The 20519-nt window shown below is 45.1% G+C and overlaps 1 protein-coding gene across 1 annotated transcript in view; it reads right to left on the bottom strand.

The window, feature by feature from the left end:
• Positions 1-20278, bottom strand: part of si:ch211-264f5.6 (carcinoembryonic antigen-related cell adhesion molecule 5) — a 35001-nt gene extending 14723 nt beyond the window's left edge. Inside the window, exons 1-7 of the mRNA XM_063185468.1 lie at positions 20177-20278; positions 19599-19916; positions 16620-16904; positions 8929-9201; positions 3726-4010; positions 2838-3092; positions 1199-1319 (exon numbers count right to left, since the gene is read on the bottom strand). Of these exons, the coding sequence (XP_063041538.1) occupies positions 1199-1319; positions 2838-3092; positions 3726-4010; positions 8929-9201; positions 16620-16904; positions 19599-19916; positions 20177-20225 (1586 nt within the window). The 5' untranslated portion in view covers positions 20226-20278. The remainder of the gene's footprint in view (positions 1-1198; positions 1320-2837; positions 3093-3725; positions 4011-8928; positions 9202-16619; positions 16905-19598; positions 19917-20176) is intronic.
• Between the last annotated feature and the right edge of the window lie 241 nt (positions 20279-20519).

The raw sequence follows: 20519 nt of genomic DNA, 5'->3' as shown, positions 1-20519 counted from the left end.
CTTAAGCAAGGGAAACGAAGCCCTTTTTAATTTGAGGTGAGTGCCTTTAATATACAGTTAAGGCAACATAGTAAGGACACACACACAAATCTTAACTTCAGAATTTGCTTTTTAGCCACTTCCCAAAACTCAACGTTTGAAACCCTAATTGTGAACAGCTCCAGCAACATTCCACAAAAAAGTCAAAGATCGACCAAAGTCTCGTGTTAATTTTATTCCAATCTTGTTTAATCGCATCTGATTTCTAGAGTTCGGCTCCAGCTATGTGTAAATCCATCTATGGCTAGACTCACGGACTAAACGCACACAGGAATCAACAACATACTAATATAAAAGAGGCTTTCAAGATGGATTAGAGTTTGGAGATTAGAGTATAACAGGTGAAACTGAACCCAAGCACAGCCACATGTAGCCTACATGTTTTATGTAAACACATAGATTGACAAGTCACTCCACCTGTTTGGGGAATGTACAATGAGTCAAAATGGCTGCCAGATTTTCATTTCACCTGCATCCAAGCCCTAAGCACTGGGTAGTAATAGTAATATACACTACATTACACAATGTCCTCATTACAGTGCTTAGTTCCCTACATGACGCACCTACTACACCTACTACAAGCTATGCTATTCAATGACAGAACAAATGAACATTTTGTATTTATTCTTACTCATTTTTTACTTAATCTAAGAACATCACACAAAGAGGCATCACTCATGAGATCAGCGACTAAAAACCTAACCAGGGGCCTCATGTACTAAGACTTCCCAAACATTTCCAACTGAATTCTTGCTGCATGTGTGAGAATCTGTAAAGCTACATACGCACCTCCCATTTCAAATGTATTTCAGTTCATGCGACAGGCTTTCAGACTGATTCACGTGGTGCATCTGATTTCCCATGAACTGTACTACACATGCACTATTTCATGTTAAGTCCATCTTAGTACATTCGCACATTTGCGTGAAGTGTTACTTACGTAGCTTTTTTGGTGCATAAGCGAGCTTTGTACATGAGGCCCCCCAGCTCAGATAAGTTTTTAAAAATCCTTGCGGATTGGACCCTATTGTTTTCTCACATTTGAACGATGACAAACTCAAACTCTGTGTTGATATCCAACACACCTATCCAAGCTCCCTTTTTTGAAGGAGAAAATAAAAAAAGAAAGAACGGAAGAAAGAGATCCAATGCCACTTACTCTTTCTTCTTCCTCATGTGCATGATGACTCCGATCACGATGCCCAGAGCGATGAGCACCCCGATGATGATGCCAGCGATGGCTCCTCCTGACAGGCCCTCCTCGTCCAGGGCACCCTCCTCTGCACACACGCACGCACGCACGCACGCACGCACGCACGCACGCACGCACGCACGCACGCACACACACACACACACACACACACACACACACACACACACACACACACACACACACACACACACACACACACACACACACACACACACACACACACACCACACACACACACACACACACACACACACACACACACACACACAATGACAATGATGAGTTGAACAACACTTCACTTTACAATGCATTCCTCAACTTTCAAAAGATAGTTTTTGGGCTTTTACAACTTCCTTTTTTAGACAGGACAGTGAGAAAGAAACAGATGACGAGGGGGAGGAGACAAAAACACCTCAAGAACATACTAAGGCCACATGTTCCTGGAAGAGAGCTACGCTCCTCCAACACAAACTGGCACTGCCGCCTGCTCGCTCTGAGCGATCTCAGGCAAGACTGTTCTCTGTCATTGTCTCTCAGTGGTGGAATGAACTCCAAGAGACAGGAAAACCAGGCACATCTCTCTCAGCCTTCAAGAGTAAAGAATCTTCTCTTTCGTGACTATCTACTGCACTAATGCTTGAGCTGCCCCAGTCCCAGGGTAGACCCTCTGGCATGTATGTATGTGTGTGTACTCTACTTAACCCTCTGCTAATGTACTTAAAACAGAACCCTAACCTAACCCTACTTAGCATCTGCACTTGTTGTTCTGTATATTTCCTGTGCACTTTGTATCTACTAGTGTTGTTGAGTCTGACTAGGGTTATGTCCTTGATTGTAAGTCGCTTTGTTTAAAAAGCGTGTGCCAAATGCAATGTAATGTAATGGGAAGGATCTGGAAATGATCTCTGCCCACAATCAAACCCAGGTCCCCATCATGATGATACATCTCCTTAGCCCAATTCACCACTTCGCCCCACTTAACCATTCCTCAACTTTGTGCGTGGAGGTGTTGGTGACGGGATAGTGAGAGGGAGAAAACGAGTGGCGAGAGAAACATGGGGAAGGATCACTTTGTCTAGTTTAGGTCTGGCCATTTTCTACCTGCTACAGAGTATTGATTTACTGAACTTTATAAGGAAATTACAGCTCGACACGGCATGACTAGGCCGCCATTTACCGCCGATTATTGCGTTTCGATTACCAAGTATGGCACGGCACTGCCACTACCTACTACCCAGAATGCCGTGCGTCGGCTAACCCTTACCAGTGAATCAAAAAACAATCATGGCGGCCACCCGGTCAACTACCATAGACTTCTCTTTAGTTTGACACTTTTTAACTTTTTAACAGAAATCAACATCGTAGTATCCAAATATGATGTCACTGTATATAGCCTTGAACCGATAATGCTACATAATGACAACGCTAAAACGTATCTCCAACTATACTCCAGGTACCACGGTTTGTAATTGAAACACAAACCAGGCTGAGTTAACAGCACCACTCAGCTCGACACGACACAGCACGACACGGCCAGGTTGTATGTGGAGAAATGCCTTTAGGGACGTTGTTTGTTGCTGCTCACCTTTGACGTCCAGCCTGTGCGTGGATGTGGAGGTGGCATTGGTGACGGCGTTGGTGGCGATGCAGGTGTAGATGCCGCTGTCTTTGTAACGGGGGTTCTCGATGACGACTGTGGCGGAGGTTGTGCTCAGCACCGTGTCGTTCAGCTTCCACTGGTAGGTGGGCGCCGGGTGCGAGTTGACCAGGCACTTGATCTCCACCTTGTCGTGGATCTCCACCGCGTCGGGGCCCTCCACCGCTGTCACCTCCGGCCCATCTGAAGCAAAAAGAAGCAGATTGAAGAGATTTGCATAGTGTAATGTCTGTATGTATGGGCACATTAGAAAACGCTCAGTGTTAATTCAATACTTATAGAATCTAATCAACATCTTCATCTACAGTGAATTTGGCTCCAGAGTACACTCTAAGTGTTGAATTAACACTGTGTATGAAGTAGTGTGCAGTATGCTTGCTCTGTCCTGTAATGTCAGCATTATAGAAATATTCCTATTCATCAAGGTGATTCCCTACAAGTTAACAGTTTGGAGACTTGCTTAAAACTAAGATTGTACATAACGACATAAGAATAAGATAAGAGATACAAGATGTATAGTAAACCAAAAGTTGTTTTAAGTAGCCTGCTTAAAATGTAAGTGGTATAAATTTGCACATGAATATGTGTGTGTGTGTGTGTGTGTGTGTGTGTGTGTGTGTGTGTGTGTGTGTGTGTGTGTGTGTGTGTGTGTGTGTGTGTGTGTGTGTGTGTGTGTGTGTGTGTGTGTGTGCGTGCGTGCGTGCGTGCGTGCGTGTGTGTCTGTGTGGTGTGTGCATGCGTGCATCAGTTTGTCTGCTTGTGTGTGTTAGTAGTAGTAGTAGTATGCATTAACAACAAGCCTGTCCTGAAACTCACAGTTGACCACCATGGTGTATGTGGCCGCGACGCTGTTGACGTCGTTCCTCAGCTCGCACTTGTACGTGCCGGCGTCCTCCTTCTGCACGGGCGAAATGACCAGGATGTCCTTGTGCTTGGACATGGTCATCCTGTCGCTGGTGGCCAGAGCCGCACCGTCCTTGGACCACAGCTTGGAGGACACGGTGCCGGACTCCGCCCCGCAGGTGAGGTTGACGGAGCTCTTCCCGGCCAGGAGGGGGGCGTCGCCGCCTACCCTGGTGATCGTGGTTCCCTTAATGGGCTCTGTGGTGCGGAAGAGGAGAGGAAGAGAAGGGTAGAGAGAGAAGGAGAGAGAGAGAGGGGTAGAGAGAGAGAGTAAAGGGGGTTGGAGGGAGATAGAGAGAGAGATTTTAACACTCGTTTATTGAATATCAGTCACTAGTTCATGCCATATTACATTTCATATGAGAGAGAGAGAGAGAGAGAGAGAGAGAGAGAGAGAGAGAGAGAGAAAGGCAGAGATAAAGAGGCAGAGAGAGTGAATGATCTGGAGAGATGATGAGATTTAATGGCCATTTATTAAACAGACAGACAGAGACAAAGGCAGAGGTTCAGACAGATAGTGAAACCAATATATAGGGAGACAGAAGAGAAGAGAAGAGAGGGACGACTAAAGGCTTCTTTTCACGGAGCAAAAATTTACAGCGGCATAAAAATCTTTACTGCTTAATGCTTAGCTACTGCTGCTAAATTCTATAGCTGTCTAATGAAAACGTTTTACTGACTGCCTTGGTCTCCATAAGTAACAGCATAGTTAAATCTCATCTCAACTCCAAATATGAAAGGGTTTTAGTTACTACATGAATGTCCTCTATCGCTTTGTATATAGTCAAAAACAAACAGCTACAAAAGCTCTCCATTCCTTTCTGGGATTGTATTAATCTGTAAACTCCTGCCACCTCGCCAGTGCCAGAATAAATCATGAATTCGTTAATCTGTTAAGACTGCTGCTGCTGCTACCAGAATGGCAATGAGCAAGTCGCAATGTACTACTAAAGACTTAGTCTGGTTGCCAGGAGGATGAACCCGGAAATGTTGAGTACACCAAAGTTTTCTGACAGAGCAAGGGTCCCAAGTATATAGAAACTGGTGGATGCTAACTTGTGTATGCTAAAAATATATACACCATAGACTCTGTGAAATGTCGTTGTAGTGTAGCACTATGGTAGCAACGTCTCTTCAACGTCTATTACACCATTCCATTGGTGGAGCGGCACATGTCTACTTCTGAATATAAAAAAATGCTGTTATTCCTATTACAACACCTATGCCTTTAACAAGGTAATTCCGTTGATTAATTCAGCTTACTTACAGATTAGTTTTATACTTAAAGACAGGAGACACTAGGTAAAACAAGATCCTTCATGTTAGTTCATGTCGGTACCATAATGGGAATCAGTTCCACGCTGTATGAATTTGCCCGTCATACAGTATTTTGTAGAACTATACACTAAAAATAAACTTGGGGCACACCCAAATCAAAGGAGAGTTTGACCTATCCACCCTCCTTGGAACAAGAAGAAGAAGAAGGGGGTTAAACATTCTATACAATTCTAGTTTCTAGTTCTAGTTTTCATTCATAGTTCTAGTTGTCATTTCATTTCATTTTTAGCATGTATTTATTGGGAATTTTCTTTATTCATCAGGACAGTGAAGAGAAGACAGGAAATGAGAGAGAGAGAGAGAGAGAGAGAGAGAGAGAGAGAGAGAGAGAGAGAGAGACAGAGAGAGAGAGAGGAGAGAGAGGGAGAGAGAGAGAGAGAGAGAGAGAGAGAGAGAGAGAGAGAGAGAGAGAGAGAGAGAGAGAGAGAGAGAGAGAGAGAGAGAGAGAGAGAGAGAGAGAGAGAGAGAGAGACAGAGAGACAGAGAGACAGAGAGACAGAGACAGAATGAGGGAGGGTTGACCCAGACGGGATTTGAACCTGGGTCCCCGTGGACAATTAGCTTGTACAGCACATGGTACAGGTGCATTAGCACATCCCCCGTAAGTGTAACCTCTGTCCTGCATTAAGTGGGATTAGCTATCTACCCCCCCCTCCTGCTATCACAGTTCCAGGATGAGGTGGGCATGAAGGATCTCCCCCGTGACTATCTAGCATCTTTGGTATGTTCCCTCCCTAGGCTCATCTGCTTCAGAAAACAGATCAAATATATGGCACAAGACCCTTTGAAACATAGATGGATCTCCCCCACCTGTGGAATTCATTTCAAGTATGGTAGGCTGGCCATAAATGAATCACAATGCAAACGCAGTTCAATCCACGGACCGGCCACATTCCTGGCTACAGAACCATTCCATTCCTGTCAGCGTTCTGAGAGGGTGTAAATATCTTCATGACATTGCCTCTTGTTCTCCACCATTGAGTGTGTCTCCGCTGCTACAACGCCAGGTTATTACTGAGGCCCATGAAATGTACCTCTCTGCCTCTCTGCCTGTCTGTCTGTCTCTCTCGCTCTTTCTCTCTCTCTCTCTCTCTCTCTCTCTCTCTCTCTCTCTCTCTCTCTCTCTCTCTCTCTCTCTCTCTCTCTCTTTCTCTCTCTCCTTTCATACCTTGCATTGCTGTGCATCTTAGAACTTGTGCGTTGGACCAGAAGAGCCTATAATGTGAGGTGTGAGTGAGTGAGTCAGAGAGAGCACACAACTGGAAATTCCAATTCCGGGAACGACGTGCCCGTTGAGCAAGGCGTCGCATTCAATGGACAGCACAAACTTCAACACGACCTCTTTCTCTCTCTCTCTCTCTCTCTCTCTCTCTCTCTCTCTCTCTCTCTGTCTCTCTCTCGCTCTCTGTCTCTCTCTCTCTCTCTCTCTCTCTCTCTCTCTCTCTCTCCCTGTCTCTCTCTCACACACTCTTTCTGTCTATATCTCTCACACACACCCTTCCTCTCACATAAAGGCCAACAATGTGACTTTGTAAACCGTTTGCAGAGCTCAACTCCTTTTCGAACATGCTAATCTAAACTACCGTACATTCTTCCCGCCTAAACTAGTAAAATAAACACAAAAACTAAGAAAAAAAATGACTTCACTTCAGGCACCTCCGCATGGTAAACTGGGGCAAGTGAGTGCGCTCGCAGAAAGTCAAACAGCATTACGTGGCTAGTTGCAATACCCCCTGAGGGCGCATAGTAGTGAAACCAGTTTCTGCATGCTTGCTCTCGTTGAAGAGGCCATCTTAAGTCAAGCAGACACATGTGGCTGTGTCAAAAGGGCCTATGGCAGCAGACCCAGACCGCCCATCTGCAGCCCAACTTACGTTAAGGGAGGCGCTTGCTGCAGGAATTTCGAATGAAAACAACTGCGTAACGCCATTGAACGAAAAAGCAGCATGTGGTTAAATTCAAGCCCTTGATGTAAAAAGAGGTAAAATGGGATCATACTAAGCACACCTTTTAACAAACTTTAATGAACACCTGTTCACAGGTGAGTTTATTTTAGTTTTAAATATGTAGGATTTTCTGGCCTTACAGTAGAAGAATGAATTGGTCAACAGGGCCACGCCCGAAACCTTCACTTCAAGCCTCATTCAGCTCGTGAGAAAGTTGTTATGCTTGACATCTCATGAAGGTTTATCCAGATCCAGAGCCTATCTATGCTCTAACCAGACGATTAACATAGGAAGTGAGTCACACAGACAGATGACAGACAGAGGATAAGGAGATGAACTGGAAACGGATCTGACTTGAACCAGACTTGAACCGAGGTCCCTTACGATAGCCTGATTATCATCGACGTTCAAATCTCTTTGAGACTTGGTCTGACCAAGAGCATAACAATTAACCTTTCCCTTGGTTTGCTTAAGGTTGTTTGCTCCCCGACAAAGTGAAAGGATTTCCCGTATTTTCGGGAACTCAGAAAGAACTTGCATTGCTCTTGACCTGACTAGTTGCAACCCCGAAGGTGTTGCGTCACTAGGAGGGCGCGGCCTGGCTACCCTTATGAAAACTAGCAACAGCAAACGCATAGTAAACACACAATATAATGCAAACTGTTCCAAAACACCTGCCATGGCAATATTGACAAATTCTCATTTCGTTGATCACTTCTATAGATTATCCATGGACAGTGAAAGAAAACCAAAGCAGCCATACTGTGTACACAATACAATTGGTACAGAGAGCTTGTGACTACTGGTATGTATTACTTGTTTAGCCAACAAGTATGGCCTTAGGAGGTTTAAACTGGCAGTTGAGCAATTATGACCTAGTTACCAACCCCCCTCCCCACATACTGTACATACAGTTCACACACGCACACGCACACGCACACGCACACGCACACGCGCACACACACGCACGCGCACGCGCACGCACACGCACACACGCACACGCACACACGCACACACGCACACGCACACACGCACACGCGCACACACAGAAACAGAAACACACACAGACACACAAACACACACACACACACAGACACACAAACACACACACACACACACGCACACACACACACACACACACAAACCACCACCCCACAGCTCCTTCCAGCTCATTCCAGGTACCACCTCAAAATGAACACACACCCAGGAATGCAATGGAATTCTTGGGTGTTTGATAAGTCTGGCATATGACACATGTTCAAACACAGTCATGAAAACCAAACACCAGCTCAACAATCGCCGTCTAGGTGCAAGGATCAGAGTTGAAAACCAACCAGACCTTTACATTAACTCATGATGCACCTTAACCCAAGTCATAGTGCATTACTAAAGCCCCTGTGTTGTCTCATAGTAGTGTAGTACTATGGTAGTTAACTTTTCAATGACTATTACAGCATGCGTTAATGAGCTACATATCCCCCAGCAAGAATGGGCATTTTTAGCATAGACCAGCCCCTCACAACAACCCTCGGATCCCAAGAACCGCTCCTGACCGTCACACCACTGATCCAATCAAGAAACTTCGAGTAGTTATACAGTGCTAACCAGCCAATCACTTATACATGACCTTAAACTGATTATCGCCTCTAGTAACGAGTAGACTCACCTGAAAGACCAACTTTGGTTATACAGTGCCAGCCAATCAATGACCCACTGACTATGACCTATGGTAATGAGTAGACTCACCTGAAAGACCAACCCCCTAACCATTAGGCCGCGGCTGGCCCAATAAAGACAATTAATAGCAAAAGGGAGACGCTAAAAAAACTCACCCTGCACACTGAAGGTGGTGGGTGCGGCGGCGGCTGCGTAGCGCTTGGTCTTGGCGTTGGTGGCCTGGCAGGTGTAGTTGCCACCGTCCTTCTCCTTCAGCTTGTCGAAGACGATGGAGGCGGCGGTCTGGTCCTTCATGACGGCGCCGTTCTGCAGCCAGATGTAGGTGGCCTCGGGGCTGGACACAGATGAGCAGCTCAAGGTGACGTTGGAGCCTGTGGCCAGCACGGCCTTCTTGGGCGTCTGGGTGAGGACAACACTCTCTGGACCATCTGCACACACACATACACACACACACACACATACACACACAACATTACACTTAACGGATGCTTTTATCCAAAGCGACTTACAGATATTTACCGGGTATTGATTACAGTCCCTGGAGCAATGTGGGATTAGGTGCCTCACCAGGGGCGAGTTTAGGCTATTTTTAGTGGGGCCACGGCCCCACCGTGACTTGGCTCGGCCCCACTAGCTCAGGAGCCTTTTAAAATATTATTTGTGAATTGTATTGAACATGAATGCAAGTGCGCAGTCGCTTCGTCCCTGCGCAATAATCTGCTGCAACTGCCCCGTCTGGCAACCCTGTGTATGAGCTTCAAGAAAGGTCGACCTTGTGACGAGTCTGCTACACCTCTTCTGATTGGTTTGCATCTTCATGCAACTGCTTCCCGCCAGAGTTGTGTTCAGTTATGATTTTTGCGAAAGTAGTTTCTGGTAGTTTCTGGATTTGTCATACAGCCGAGGCAGAAACCAAATCCGCGCATATTCTCGTGATGAGAAGGTATGGAGCACACTACACACAATAAAGTGGTGTAGGCTACTGTAGTGCTATGTGCGGACTATGATAACATTGATTGTCATCATAACTGCCATATTTTTGTAAGCTGGTAAACGTTGGTAAAAAAAAAAAAAGTGTTGCAATGAAAGACCATTAAAATCGTCCACTGTTAGGTTGTGGATATCCGTGAAATATGGTTAACATAGGTAGCGGTGGTGGCTAAGATTTTGTAAGGTGGTCCCTTGCGACGCACAATACGTTCACTTTCGCCGGTGTACAGGGGCTCTCTGTTGACCACTTCATGCAAGGTGAGTCAGTCAGAATCACAAAAGCTTGAGGTAGCGAGATAACGGAAAGGGGAGTCAAAATATTGGTGGAATACAATGCGTAATCAACCTACTGTGGAAACTATGCCATGCATCACAAATGATGAGGACAGAGTGCAAAATAGGGCTGTTATAGGGTACATAGCCTACGCTACCATCAGGACAGTCAAAATGATATGCCTGGCAGCGTTTAGAAGTTGTGAGGGAATTAAACATGCTTTAGCCTTGCGTTGGAATAGTTCTAGCGAACAGCAGGCATATCGGCTGAAAATCATACGGCTAGTCACATTACAACACATGTCATATTGGGAATATTACATATGGATAGTCGAGGTTCGCCCATATGGGGAGGTTTATCCATATTTTGGAGATGCTGTAATTGTGATGTGAGAATGCGGGCTCTCCAACTTCTCACTTGGCCTACTGATTGGAAACTGTGTGAAGGTTGGACGTTACTTTGCTATTGTTATTGGAACATACTGGCTCGGACTGGAGTGACTTTGGTGCCCGCGGGGTTTGTACTGTCCATTTAGGCTACATGTGTGACAGAGAGCGCGCAGCTTGTTGCGAGATTCCCATCATCGGCATGACTTTTGGCAGTTTCTACTTTCCATTTACATGAGTGACAGGGAGCGCGCACCTTGTTGCGAGATTCCCATCATCGGCATGACTTTCGGCAGGGGATGTTTTAATTGCTATTTTTATGTTTGCTTGAGAAGGAGATGTCAGATTTTAAAAGCTCACAATGAATATTTATCTGTTGAGCTACCGATTGGAACGGTCATTTGCGGTGCAAGGAGCGCACAAGAGAGGGGAAACTCTTTTAATTATTTTTAAGTCACTCAATAGCCTAGCCCTTAATATATTGCAGATATGCTACAGTAATACCATCCACTTAGGAGTCTTAGTTCTTCAGTGTCTTCTCTACTTGTTGTGCCAAGGGTAAAATCCAGGTGAAATGGCATTTAGCCATTATGCTGCCGAATGACGGAACAAGCTTCCTATTCAAATTACTGTAGGCCTACCTGTAGAGCTGCCCTAACTGTAGGCTATTATGGTTTGACAAAAAAGCTTCATTTTCATCTTGCTTTGTAGCTACCTTTGTAGTCTGTATAACACTTCCTATACATTATTGTAATATTTTCCTCTCTCTTTTTCTTTCCTCTCAATCACATAAGAACTATGACAACCATTAGGGTGCATATCTCACATACAGTAGGCTACCAATCACAAAGATTTACCTATGTAGGTAATGTAAGTTAGATTTCGTGGGGGAAAATTTAATGTCATGACTTGTGGGTAGTCCTTCATTGAGTGAACTGTTATTTAAAATTGAAAGCCTTTTGAAAACAAAATCTGAAATCTGAAATCTGAAATAGAAATGCAACGCTTGCTCTGTCAGGTACCTCTGTCAGGTACCACTGTCAGCACCAGGGGCCAGGCCCCTCTAAAGATCAAAAGCTAAAATCGCCCCTGTGCCTCACCCAAGTGCACTTCAGAGTCAGACTTGAACCTGCAACTCTCTGTTCTTAAGTCCATCTTCCTAACCATCAGGCCACAGCATCCCATCACATCACAGGCTGTTCACTTCGAGGCAGGGGCGTAGCAGCAAATTTCGGTCCTATGTACAACCAGTTCCGATGGACCCCCTGCCTACCCATATGCTGTATCTACATACATATTTGACTCCGTGTGAACCCCCCACATAATGTGGGACCCTACTGACTCAGTCCCACTCTACCCCCTATTACAACGCCCCTGCTTCACGGTTTTGGACAAAACGAATGACTCAAATCAGGCTTTTGCTACTGAACTTCCACCATATGGTCCCTGGCGATCTCGACTTTGCACACAAAGTCATCAAATACCCCGATTTTCAAACACCCAGAAATTCCCTAAGCCGTGGGAACACTGCATTACACCCAAGCGACTTACAGTTATTACAGGGTTATGGTTAGAGTTCCTGGAGCAATGTGAGGCCTATGTGCCTTGCTCAAGGGCACTTAGGGTGTTTTCACACCTAGTCCCGATAAGCCATTTAAGTGAACTCGGACCTGTGACTCAGCTTTTTCTGTGCATATGTGAGTGCTTAAGTGTACCTAGACCCCTCGGAAGTGAACTGTACAGAGACCTTCATTGACGTGGTTTTAGTGCGGTTTGCTTATGAATCCTGTCAAGTTTCAATTGTGACTAGGCGTAATCACTTGTTGAGAGCTCTAGAGGACAGAATGTGATCCAAAAGAGGACTGACACGCCATAAAAGCCTAATGGGACCAGAAAGAGCAGCCTGTTCTTTTTGTAATACACTCACAATATGAACAAAAACAGAACTGAGTCATTTTGTTGTCAGTTCACTTTTTGGTCCACTTTAAGAGGACTAGAGGTATGTTTGGTTCACTTAAAGGGGACTCGGTGTGAAAATACCCTCAGATGAAGGTGTAGGGAGACCACATACCGGTAAGGGTGGGATTCAAACCTTCAACCCTCTGATTCTAAAACCACCTACCCAAAGATTAAGTCAAGTCTGCCTCTGACTGCAGATGGGCCTATTCACTCTTTGCTGAAATTACACAACTACATCTTAACAACAGCACTATGACATTACGGAGAGCCTTAAGTAACAGATTTAGTCTTGGTCATCATCATTTTTATGACAGTAACGTTATAACATAGGCTATGCCCTACGGGGCTTACTCAGTTAAAGGGGTATGCCACTATTTTGGGGCTTAATACGGTTAAAATCGTTGGCACAATGCTACACGGATCCACTGACTTTCACTAGCTTAGTGTCATATTCCCTCTTTTAACTTGTCTTAAAGCAAGACAACGCTTAACATGAAAAACAAGACACTTTCCCACCTTTATAAACCCCGGCCAACGATTTTAACTGCATTAAGCCCCAAAATAGTGGCATACCCTTTTAAGCCATGTCTGCCTCACTCACATGCACACACGCACGCACGCACGCATAGTGTATGAGACAGAGCATGCATGAGAGGACTATGACATCCATCACAGGATGCAAACGATGTGCATGGAAAGGCTTTCAGAGAACAATACCCAGTGTTGTCCCACTGCTAACACTGTTGCTACCTGCTACCTCTCTCTCTCTCTCTCTCTCTCTCTCTCTCTCTCTCTCTCTCTCTCTCTCTCTCTCTCTCTCTCTCTCTCTGTCTCTGTCTCTCTCTCTGTCTCTGTCTCTCTCTCTCTCTCTTTCTCTCACTATCTGTCTGTACACAGCACAATACCTAGTGTTGTCCCAAGGCTAACACCACTGTTGCTACCTGCTACCTAATTGTGTGTGTGTGTGTGTGTGTGTGTGTGTGTGTGTGTGTGTGTGTGTGTGTGTGTGTGTGTGTGTGTGTGTGTGTGTGTGTGTGTGTGTGTGTGTGTGTGTGTGTGTGTGTGTGTGTGTGTGTGTGTGCGCGTGTGTGTGTGTGTGTGTGCTGAGGGGGCTGGGGAAATAAAAGAGATCTTATCTCCCTGGCCCTGTCTTCCTGACACCTGTCTGGGTCTGACTCAGCGCTGCTGTTTGCCGAAGGAAGGAAGGAGTCTTTTTCAATAGCACTGGCTGAGGAGGTGTGTGTGTGTGTGTGTGTGTGTGTGTGTGTGTGTGTGTGTGTGTGTGTGTGTGTGTGTGTGTGTGTGTGTGTGTGTGTGTGCGTGTCTGTGGACTCCTTTTCAATGGCACTAGCCAGTGTTGCCAGATGTGTCTGATCAAGTCCCGCCCAAAGGTTCTCAAAAAACGCCAAATTGCGCTAAACTCCACCCAATTTCAACAAATTACATTGACTTCTATGGCCCTAAAATGGCAGAAAAAACGCCAAATGGTCCATTTTTACCCGCAGACTGCCATCCCAAGTAGCCCAATTGGGCGGGTAACCGCGCAATCTGGCAACACTGGCACTAGCTACAGAGGCGTGTAAAAGGCACAGAGCCATCAAAAGCTTTTGACAAATGAAACAGATAAAGAAGGTGACAAGGACATGTTTCTTATAGTTCAATTCCTTTCAAAATGTCAAACATTCAATTCACTACCGCATTACATCTGTAGTAGTAGTCTACTCTACCAGCGCTCCACTAGTTCCATGTGTTTGAAACAAAGACAACTTGGGACATTGGAGAGCCCTGGGCCTGCCTATACTGTGCTAATAGATTGTTTAAACTGCATATCTGCATAGAGGCGTGTAAATCGCACATCCATCAAGACTTTGGACATGTTAAACAGAAGAGGGCAGAGGAGGAAGAAGGCTACAAGGACACAAACTCTACATTTGTTACACTTCTATGGGATTGATAAAGTATTTCTTCACTACAAATGTTCTAGTATTACAATATGATTGAAATGAATTAGTATGGTATGGAGAAGCACAGGGCCTACACAATGGCCGTGGGTTGCGTAAATGCAGGTAAGCTGGGAGTCGATCAGGTCAGTTGTCCCGTGCCCAGGGAGAAGGGGTCCCCAATATTGGGTCCTCAATATTGTATGCCTTAGGTGTGGGCGGGGGCTTTCAGATGACTTTGTCCTTGGTCCGGCCAAAGCTGTCAGTGACCCCGTGTAATTGGCATATCTATCAGTGTTAGCACTGCAGAGGCGTGTGAAGCGCACAGCCAAATTAAACAAATGAAAACACAAGATGGCCGATGGATACAGGTATGGTTGAATGTGAGGCGCCACCCACACGACTTCTCACCTCTTCTGAGGTAAAACTCTGAAGGTAACAGAATGGATGGGGAACTAAATGAGGGTACAGTGCAGAGATGATGATGTGAAACTGATTGTGTGTGCTTGGCCTGAGAGGATGTGAAACGTCGACAGAGGAATAGAGATACAAGATGTGTCTCATCAAAAAACATCCATTTTGATCCTAATCCTTGAATGGAGTATATTGTGTAGGATGGTGGCCAGAGTAGGTATTGCAACTATGATGCTCATCAATGAAGCTCATTGAAACTGCGCTGCCTGGAAAGAAACTGCTAAAAATAATACACAGAGCATCTTTTAAATGTCTCTACTCTACTACTCCAATGAGATTCAAGCACAGCCTACTATGGGACATGGGAATGCATTACACTGTAGCCGTGGGTTGTGTCAACAGCATTTCTATCAATATCATTGTTGGTTGAGAGCATGCAACACACTTTGCCCTTTTGCCACAAGACCAGAAGGAAGAGATTAACAAGGAGCTTCTCCCCTCCCTAAATATCTCAATTCTTGAGTCGCTATTTTGCTGTCTAGGTCTAGGACATTGCTGCCTCTCAATTCCGCAAGCCTGACAAATCACTGTCTCGCTGTCTTGGCAATGTAAACATAATGGCCCCATGAAAAAAAATGCAAATCTACCCATAAATCAACATCAATGTCTTTCATTACGGCTTCAATTTATATACGGTGACAGATTTATGTGCTTCTGATGGGACCGTCACCAAATCAAATCACATCCATGCGTTATTCGCTCTCTGTGTATGTGCGTGTTTGGGGTGTGGGGTGTGGGTGGTGTGTGTGTTGACGCCCATATTCCCATATTCTCTCACTAAAATGCTACCTTCAACTAGCCTGCCTAGAATCAGCAGTTACTACTCAGAATATTTTTTTCAAGCTGTGATGAGTGTGTGTGTGTGTGTGTGTGTGTGTGTGTGGGGGGGGGTGTATCCACTGCCTTATGTACCCACTGCTGTAAGCAGTTGTTATAAAGCAACTGGTAATGGTAAAATGCAAAATGGTAATGACCAAGCCGCAATCTGTTTCTGTAGTAGACTCTCGTTAATGTCATTGCAATGTTGTCATGATGTCGAGATTTTCCTGCAAACAATTTGGAAAACAGTTGTTGCTGGTGCAGCAGGAGGTCTCCCATGGCAAGTGATTACCCATAACCAAGTAACTACCTAACAAACAAAATGAACCTAATTCATGCAGAGCTTCTATTATAAACCTGCTGTTAGCAAAATGGCAATGACAGAGACTGAATGGTAGGCTAATGACCAAGACTGGATGGTAATGACCAAGACTGGATCTGCACTTCCAGTCATGCTGAAGGAGGTTCTGGGCTTCATCTCCAAGTCATTGTCGATGCGTCAGTAGATGCCATGGCACTAGATGGATCTAACCAACCAACTGACTATTTATCTAATTCAGGGGTTCCCAACCCTTTCCAACTTGGGGCACAGTTTGAAATTTTCACAAATGTTTGGGGACCACTTCTAACCCAATAAAAAATACAACTCAAATACATAGTCAACCGCAGCACATACGTAAACATTATTTTGAATTTTAGAAAATTATTTCAAGGCCCACTTGGAATACCTTCAGGGCCTACAGTTTGAGTAGCCCTAATCTAAGGAGCTGTTTCCATGTAGCAGCGGATATTTTTTTTCTCCTGGTTACATTGGTTTTGGCCTTCCGTTTCCACATAGCATTTAAAATATCCTCTTTAGGGGGCTAAAGCATATTTGATACAATGGAGTATTTATTTTTATCCACATGTTGCTTTTACACCTCAACAGGAGAAAAAAATAGCAGGCTTTAAAAATAGCAGGCTATGTGGAAACAGCACCTAATGAATTACTAGAGTTCACTTACAGCTGACGGGGAGGCTGAAGGCGGCGCTGGTCTCCGTCTCGAGGTCGTTGCCGGCTTTGCAGGTGATGGGTCCCTTCAGGTCGGTGCGCAGCACCTCCTTCACCGTCAGCACGTCGCCCTTCTCGCTCAGCACCAGCCGCTTGCCGTCGGCCGCCACGGGCGCGCTGCCGTTCATCCAGGTGAACTTCAGGAAGGAGCCCTTGGCCGCGCAGGTCAGCACCACCGTGCTGTTGAGCTCCACGGCCTCCGGCAGGTCCGAGGTGATGGCCACGTCCGACACGGGCTCTGTGATGAGGGGATGAGAACGGGATGGAGAGAGGAGAGGGCAAGGGAAGGAGAGAAAGATGGAGAGATGGATGGGAGTGGAGAGAGAGAGAGAGAGAGAGAGAGAGAGAGAGAGAGAGAGAGAGAGAGAGAGAGAGAGAGAGAGAGGGAGGGAGGGAGGGAGAGAGAGAGATGGAAAAGGAAGGAGCGGGGGGAGGGGGATGAAAAGAGAAAGAATGAAATGGGGGTGTGGATGGATGGATGGAGTACAAGGACCAGACGTTCCAACCCCCACACTACCCAGTTTCCAGGACAGCTACACTATAGTTTTGGTCCCTGAAGGAATGCAACAACAAACACACTTTGTCCCAATGTTTACAGCTAAACGATTGTGTGTTTTGATTGACTGCTGAAACACGATTCCTGGGTTCCCTATTTGCTCAGGAACGCACAAGGAATTGTCACAGATCTTCATATCTGAGGTCTGACTGGCCACCTTTGAATGGAGGGATGTCGAGGAGACGTTGGGAGAGGGAGATGAATGATGAGGAGGAGGAAGAGGAGGAGGAGGAGGAGGAGGGAGGTAAAGAGAAGAAGGAGGAGGAGGAGAATGAGAAGAATGATGATGAGGAAGAGAAGGAGGGGGAGGAAGAAGAGGGGGAGATCTTGGCTAAGACTACAAGGTGGAGGTGAGTGACACATATGGAGTGGATGGGAGGATGAGAAAGCCCAGTGAATAAAAGGCATGTCAATACTACTGTAGATAAGAAAGACAGGCTGGGCCCTTCCACTGGAGACCGATAAGTAAACGCTCTAAAGATTGAAGACTTGCTCAAAGTGCTCGATGAACCAGGCCACAAATCTCCCCCTGACCTTAGTTATTTAACTTATATTTTCTTCTATAACTTTATGCATTATGCATCTTTTGCACTGGCATGATCATGATAGTTCAATGAGGGTTCATGAGGGTTCACCCTCCCACCTACCCACAGACAGACACACTCTGAAACTCACAGTCATCAGCTTGAGTCACACACATGCATGTACTCCCCCCACACACACCTTAGTTTGTTGGGTAGGTAGGTACATGTTTGCATTCCAGCTGAGCTGAGCATGGAAACTCAATGAGTAAGAGAGGGTATAGTGCACCAAGCTAGCTTGGCTTTGCTGGAAAGAATCTTGGCTGACCTCGTATCGACTGCTCGCTTTCTACACCTAGATGCTGGGATGGGCCCAGAAATGGCAGCCAAAAAACTCGAGGGTGACAGCGATCTTTGAAGGCACCATGACAGCAGGATTGAGTGGAAAACCGGGCTAACTTGCGGCACAATTTTCTGATAGTGTGCGCTACGTGCTCACAACAATGGCTAGATTGTCTTCTAGTCTGCCCTGTGCAAACACAATAAGGGATAGCAGCCTAACGCGCTGAGGTGACCTGTCCATGGAAATAAATGACAAGTCAGATAGAGGCCCCTGTGTGATATGAAACGTAATTCAAATATACTGTAAGGCATACTTCAAAGGTAAGATTGTCGGGATCCAGGCAAAATAGGCCTAAGTGAAATACAGAGGTACTGCCTGTGAGTCGAAGTTTAATTTCATATCCAAATGAGGTAGTGTCCACCAGTGTAACGCTGTAGTAGTCTTTAAAAAGTTACCTACCATAGTAGGCCTACTACAGATAGCAAATGTATAACGGCATGTCTTAAAAGGTTTTAAGTTACAAGTAATTGGGCTGTTTTTGGGGGCGGTTGAAAGATGTTTGGTGGTTCCTCAGCTGGGGAGCTGCCTCAGTTTTCGGGTCGATGTTAGGGATAGGAGTTATATAGGCCCACTTGACTTCTTTGCATAACATAACATAATAAGAAACAGATGAATGTGCATCTTCTTCACAGATCGAATCAAACTTGGAGGCATGCGTAGCAGGAGGAATGTTTGGCAATGGCTGCAGAAAGGATTTCTGGGACACACTGTAGTCTGCAGTAGGGCGCCATACCACACATACTGCAGGAGGACATACTGGGTGTGACACATTTCATTCATTGACATAGTGCCTGCCTACACCTCACTAGTTTTGACTCGTTCCATTGGTGATGGTAAATGACCTCTTCAAAGTTTTTTGTTTTTTTAATTCATGTGCATGAATGACTCCTGGCTGTAATTTTGTAGAATTTTTGTTTTTGTTTTCCAAGCCTAGAGAAATGCACTTTGACTATCAAAGACTCCATGAGTAAACTTTCCATGCAATGTAGCATGTATAAATTATAATAATGGTCCGTAGATGTATTTTTAGGTTTGCACAATCACCAAAGCAAACGCATGAATGGATAAACAAATATCTAGGCCTACAGCCTGCAGTAGGCTACTTCAACTATGGACCTAGATTGTAGTCTATGTGTAGTTTACAGCTGTGCGCCATTGCCTGGGCTCCTACTTCATTCAAGCCTCCACTAAAAACCACACCCAACGAGCCACTTAACACACCACTCACTGCACTCAACAACCCACTCCCCTAGCGGCAGCCACTGTTTCCCCACTACTCCACTCTGTCACTGTCAATAACCCACTACTTTGAAAGTTGTATAAATAAGTCGCGACGTTAGGGGCTACTTATTATTATTAGGGCCTGTGTTCATTACTGCCCTTCAAAGTCATAAACGTGGCTTTACATTTACGTTGGCCAGAGTGCGAAAATTAAACAGGTCAAGCTCTTACCCAGGACTTCAAGGGTCGTCTCTCCATTCAGCGTCGTAACATCTTTTGTAACAATTGACAACTGGTATGCCCCGCTGTCGGTGGAAGCCAGGGGTCCAAGTGTCATAGTTCCCGTAGTGCGATTCATCGAGACTCGGTCCTTGAAGGCGTCGCCAATCTTTATCGTATCCGCAGTGCAAGTAACGATATTGTTCTCGTCTTGATTCCAGATGAGCGTTATAAATCCTTTAGTCATGTCATAAGTCGTCTCGAACTTGACCATCTTCCCAATAACTCCTTTTATCTTGTCTTTAGGTAGCAAGTCTGCTGAGCAGCAGGCTGCAGAAAAACACAGAGACAGACACACACATTCCATAAAAATGCAATTCATTTTGGAAGCATCAAATGGTACATTAAATGAAATAAAGGAAATAGGCCTACTAAATAAACAAATAAAGAAATAAAGAAATACATAAATAAAACATTTGCCTGTTGAGAAATGAAGACATAATGGGCTAGATTAACATTTTTTGCGCATTTAGGCATTATTTTCACCTTTATAACTTTCCCTAAAAAAAAAACACACAAAAAAACCTTACCAAGTGCCGAGAGTAGGAGCAAGCATAGTCGAGGGTTAATAAAATCCATGGTTGTGTTCGACTCCTTCAAGTTCCAGGGGGAAAAGTGCGCTCCGTCTCCAATCGCAGACGAAAAGAATGAGGAGCGATACAGAGGTGCGCACTTGCTACCCTACAGGCAAAACCACGCCCATTCACTGTGGGCCTAGCCTACCTGCCAATTTACGGAAGTGTCATCATATTGAAACCATTCAAACACCCACTTTTTTTTTAAACTTTTTTTTCAATTTTCTCATCTCTTGACATAAGATAGGTAATACTTTTGTAGCATCTGATGCACCTGCTTTATTTGGGAATAGCTTTG

The sequence above is a fragment of the Engraulis encrasicolus genome, chromosome 20 (genome assembly GCF_034702125.1).
Source record: "Engraulis encrasicolus isolate BLACKSEA-1 chromosome 20, IST_EnEncr_1.0, whole genome shotgun sequence".
NCBI classification, from domain to species: Eukaryota; Metazoa; Chordata; class Actinopteri; order Clupeiformes; family Engraulidae; genus Engraulis; species Engraulis encrasicolus.
Note: the sequence above shows the minus strand (reverse complement) of the source record. Positions and strands in the feature narration are given on the sequence as shown.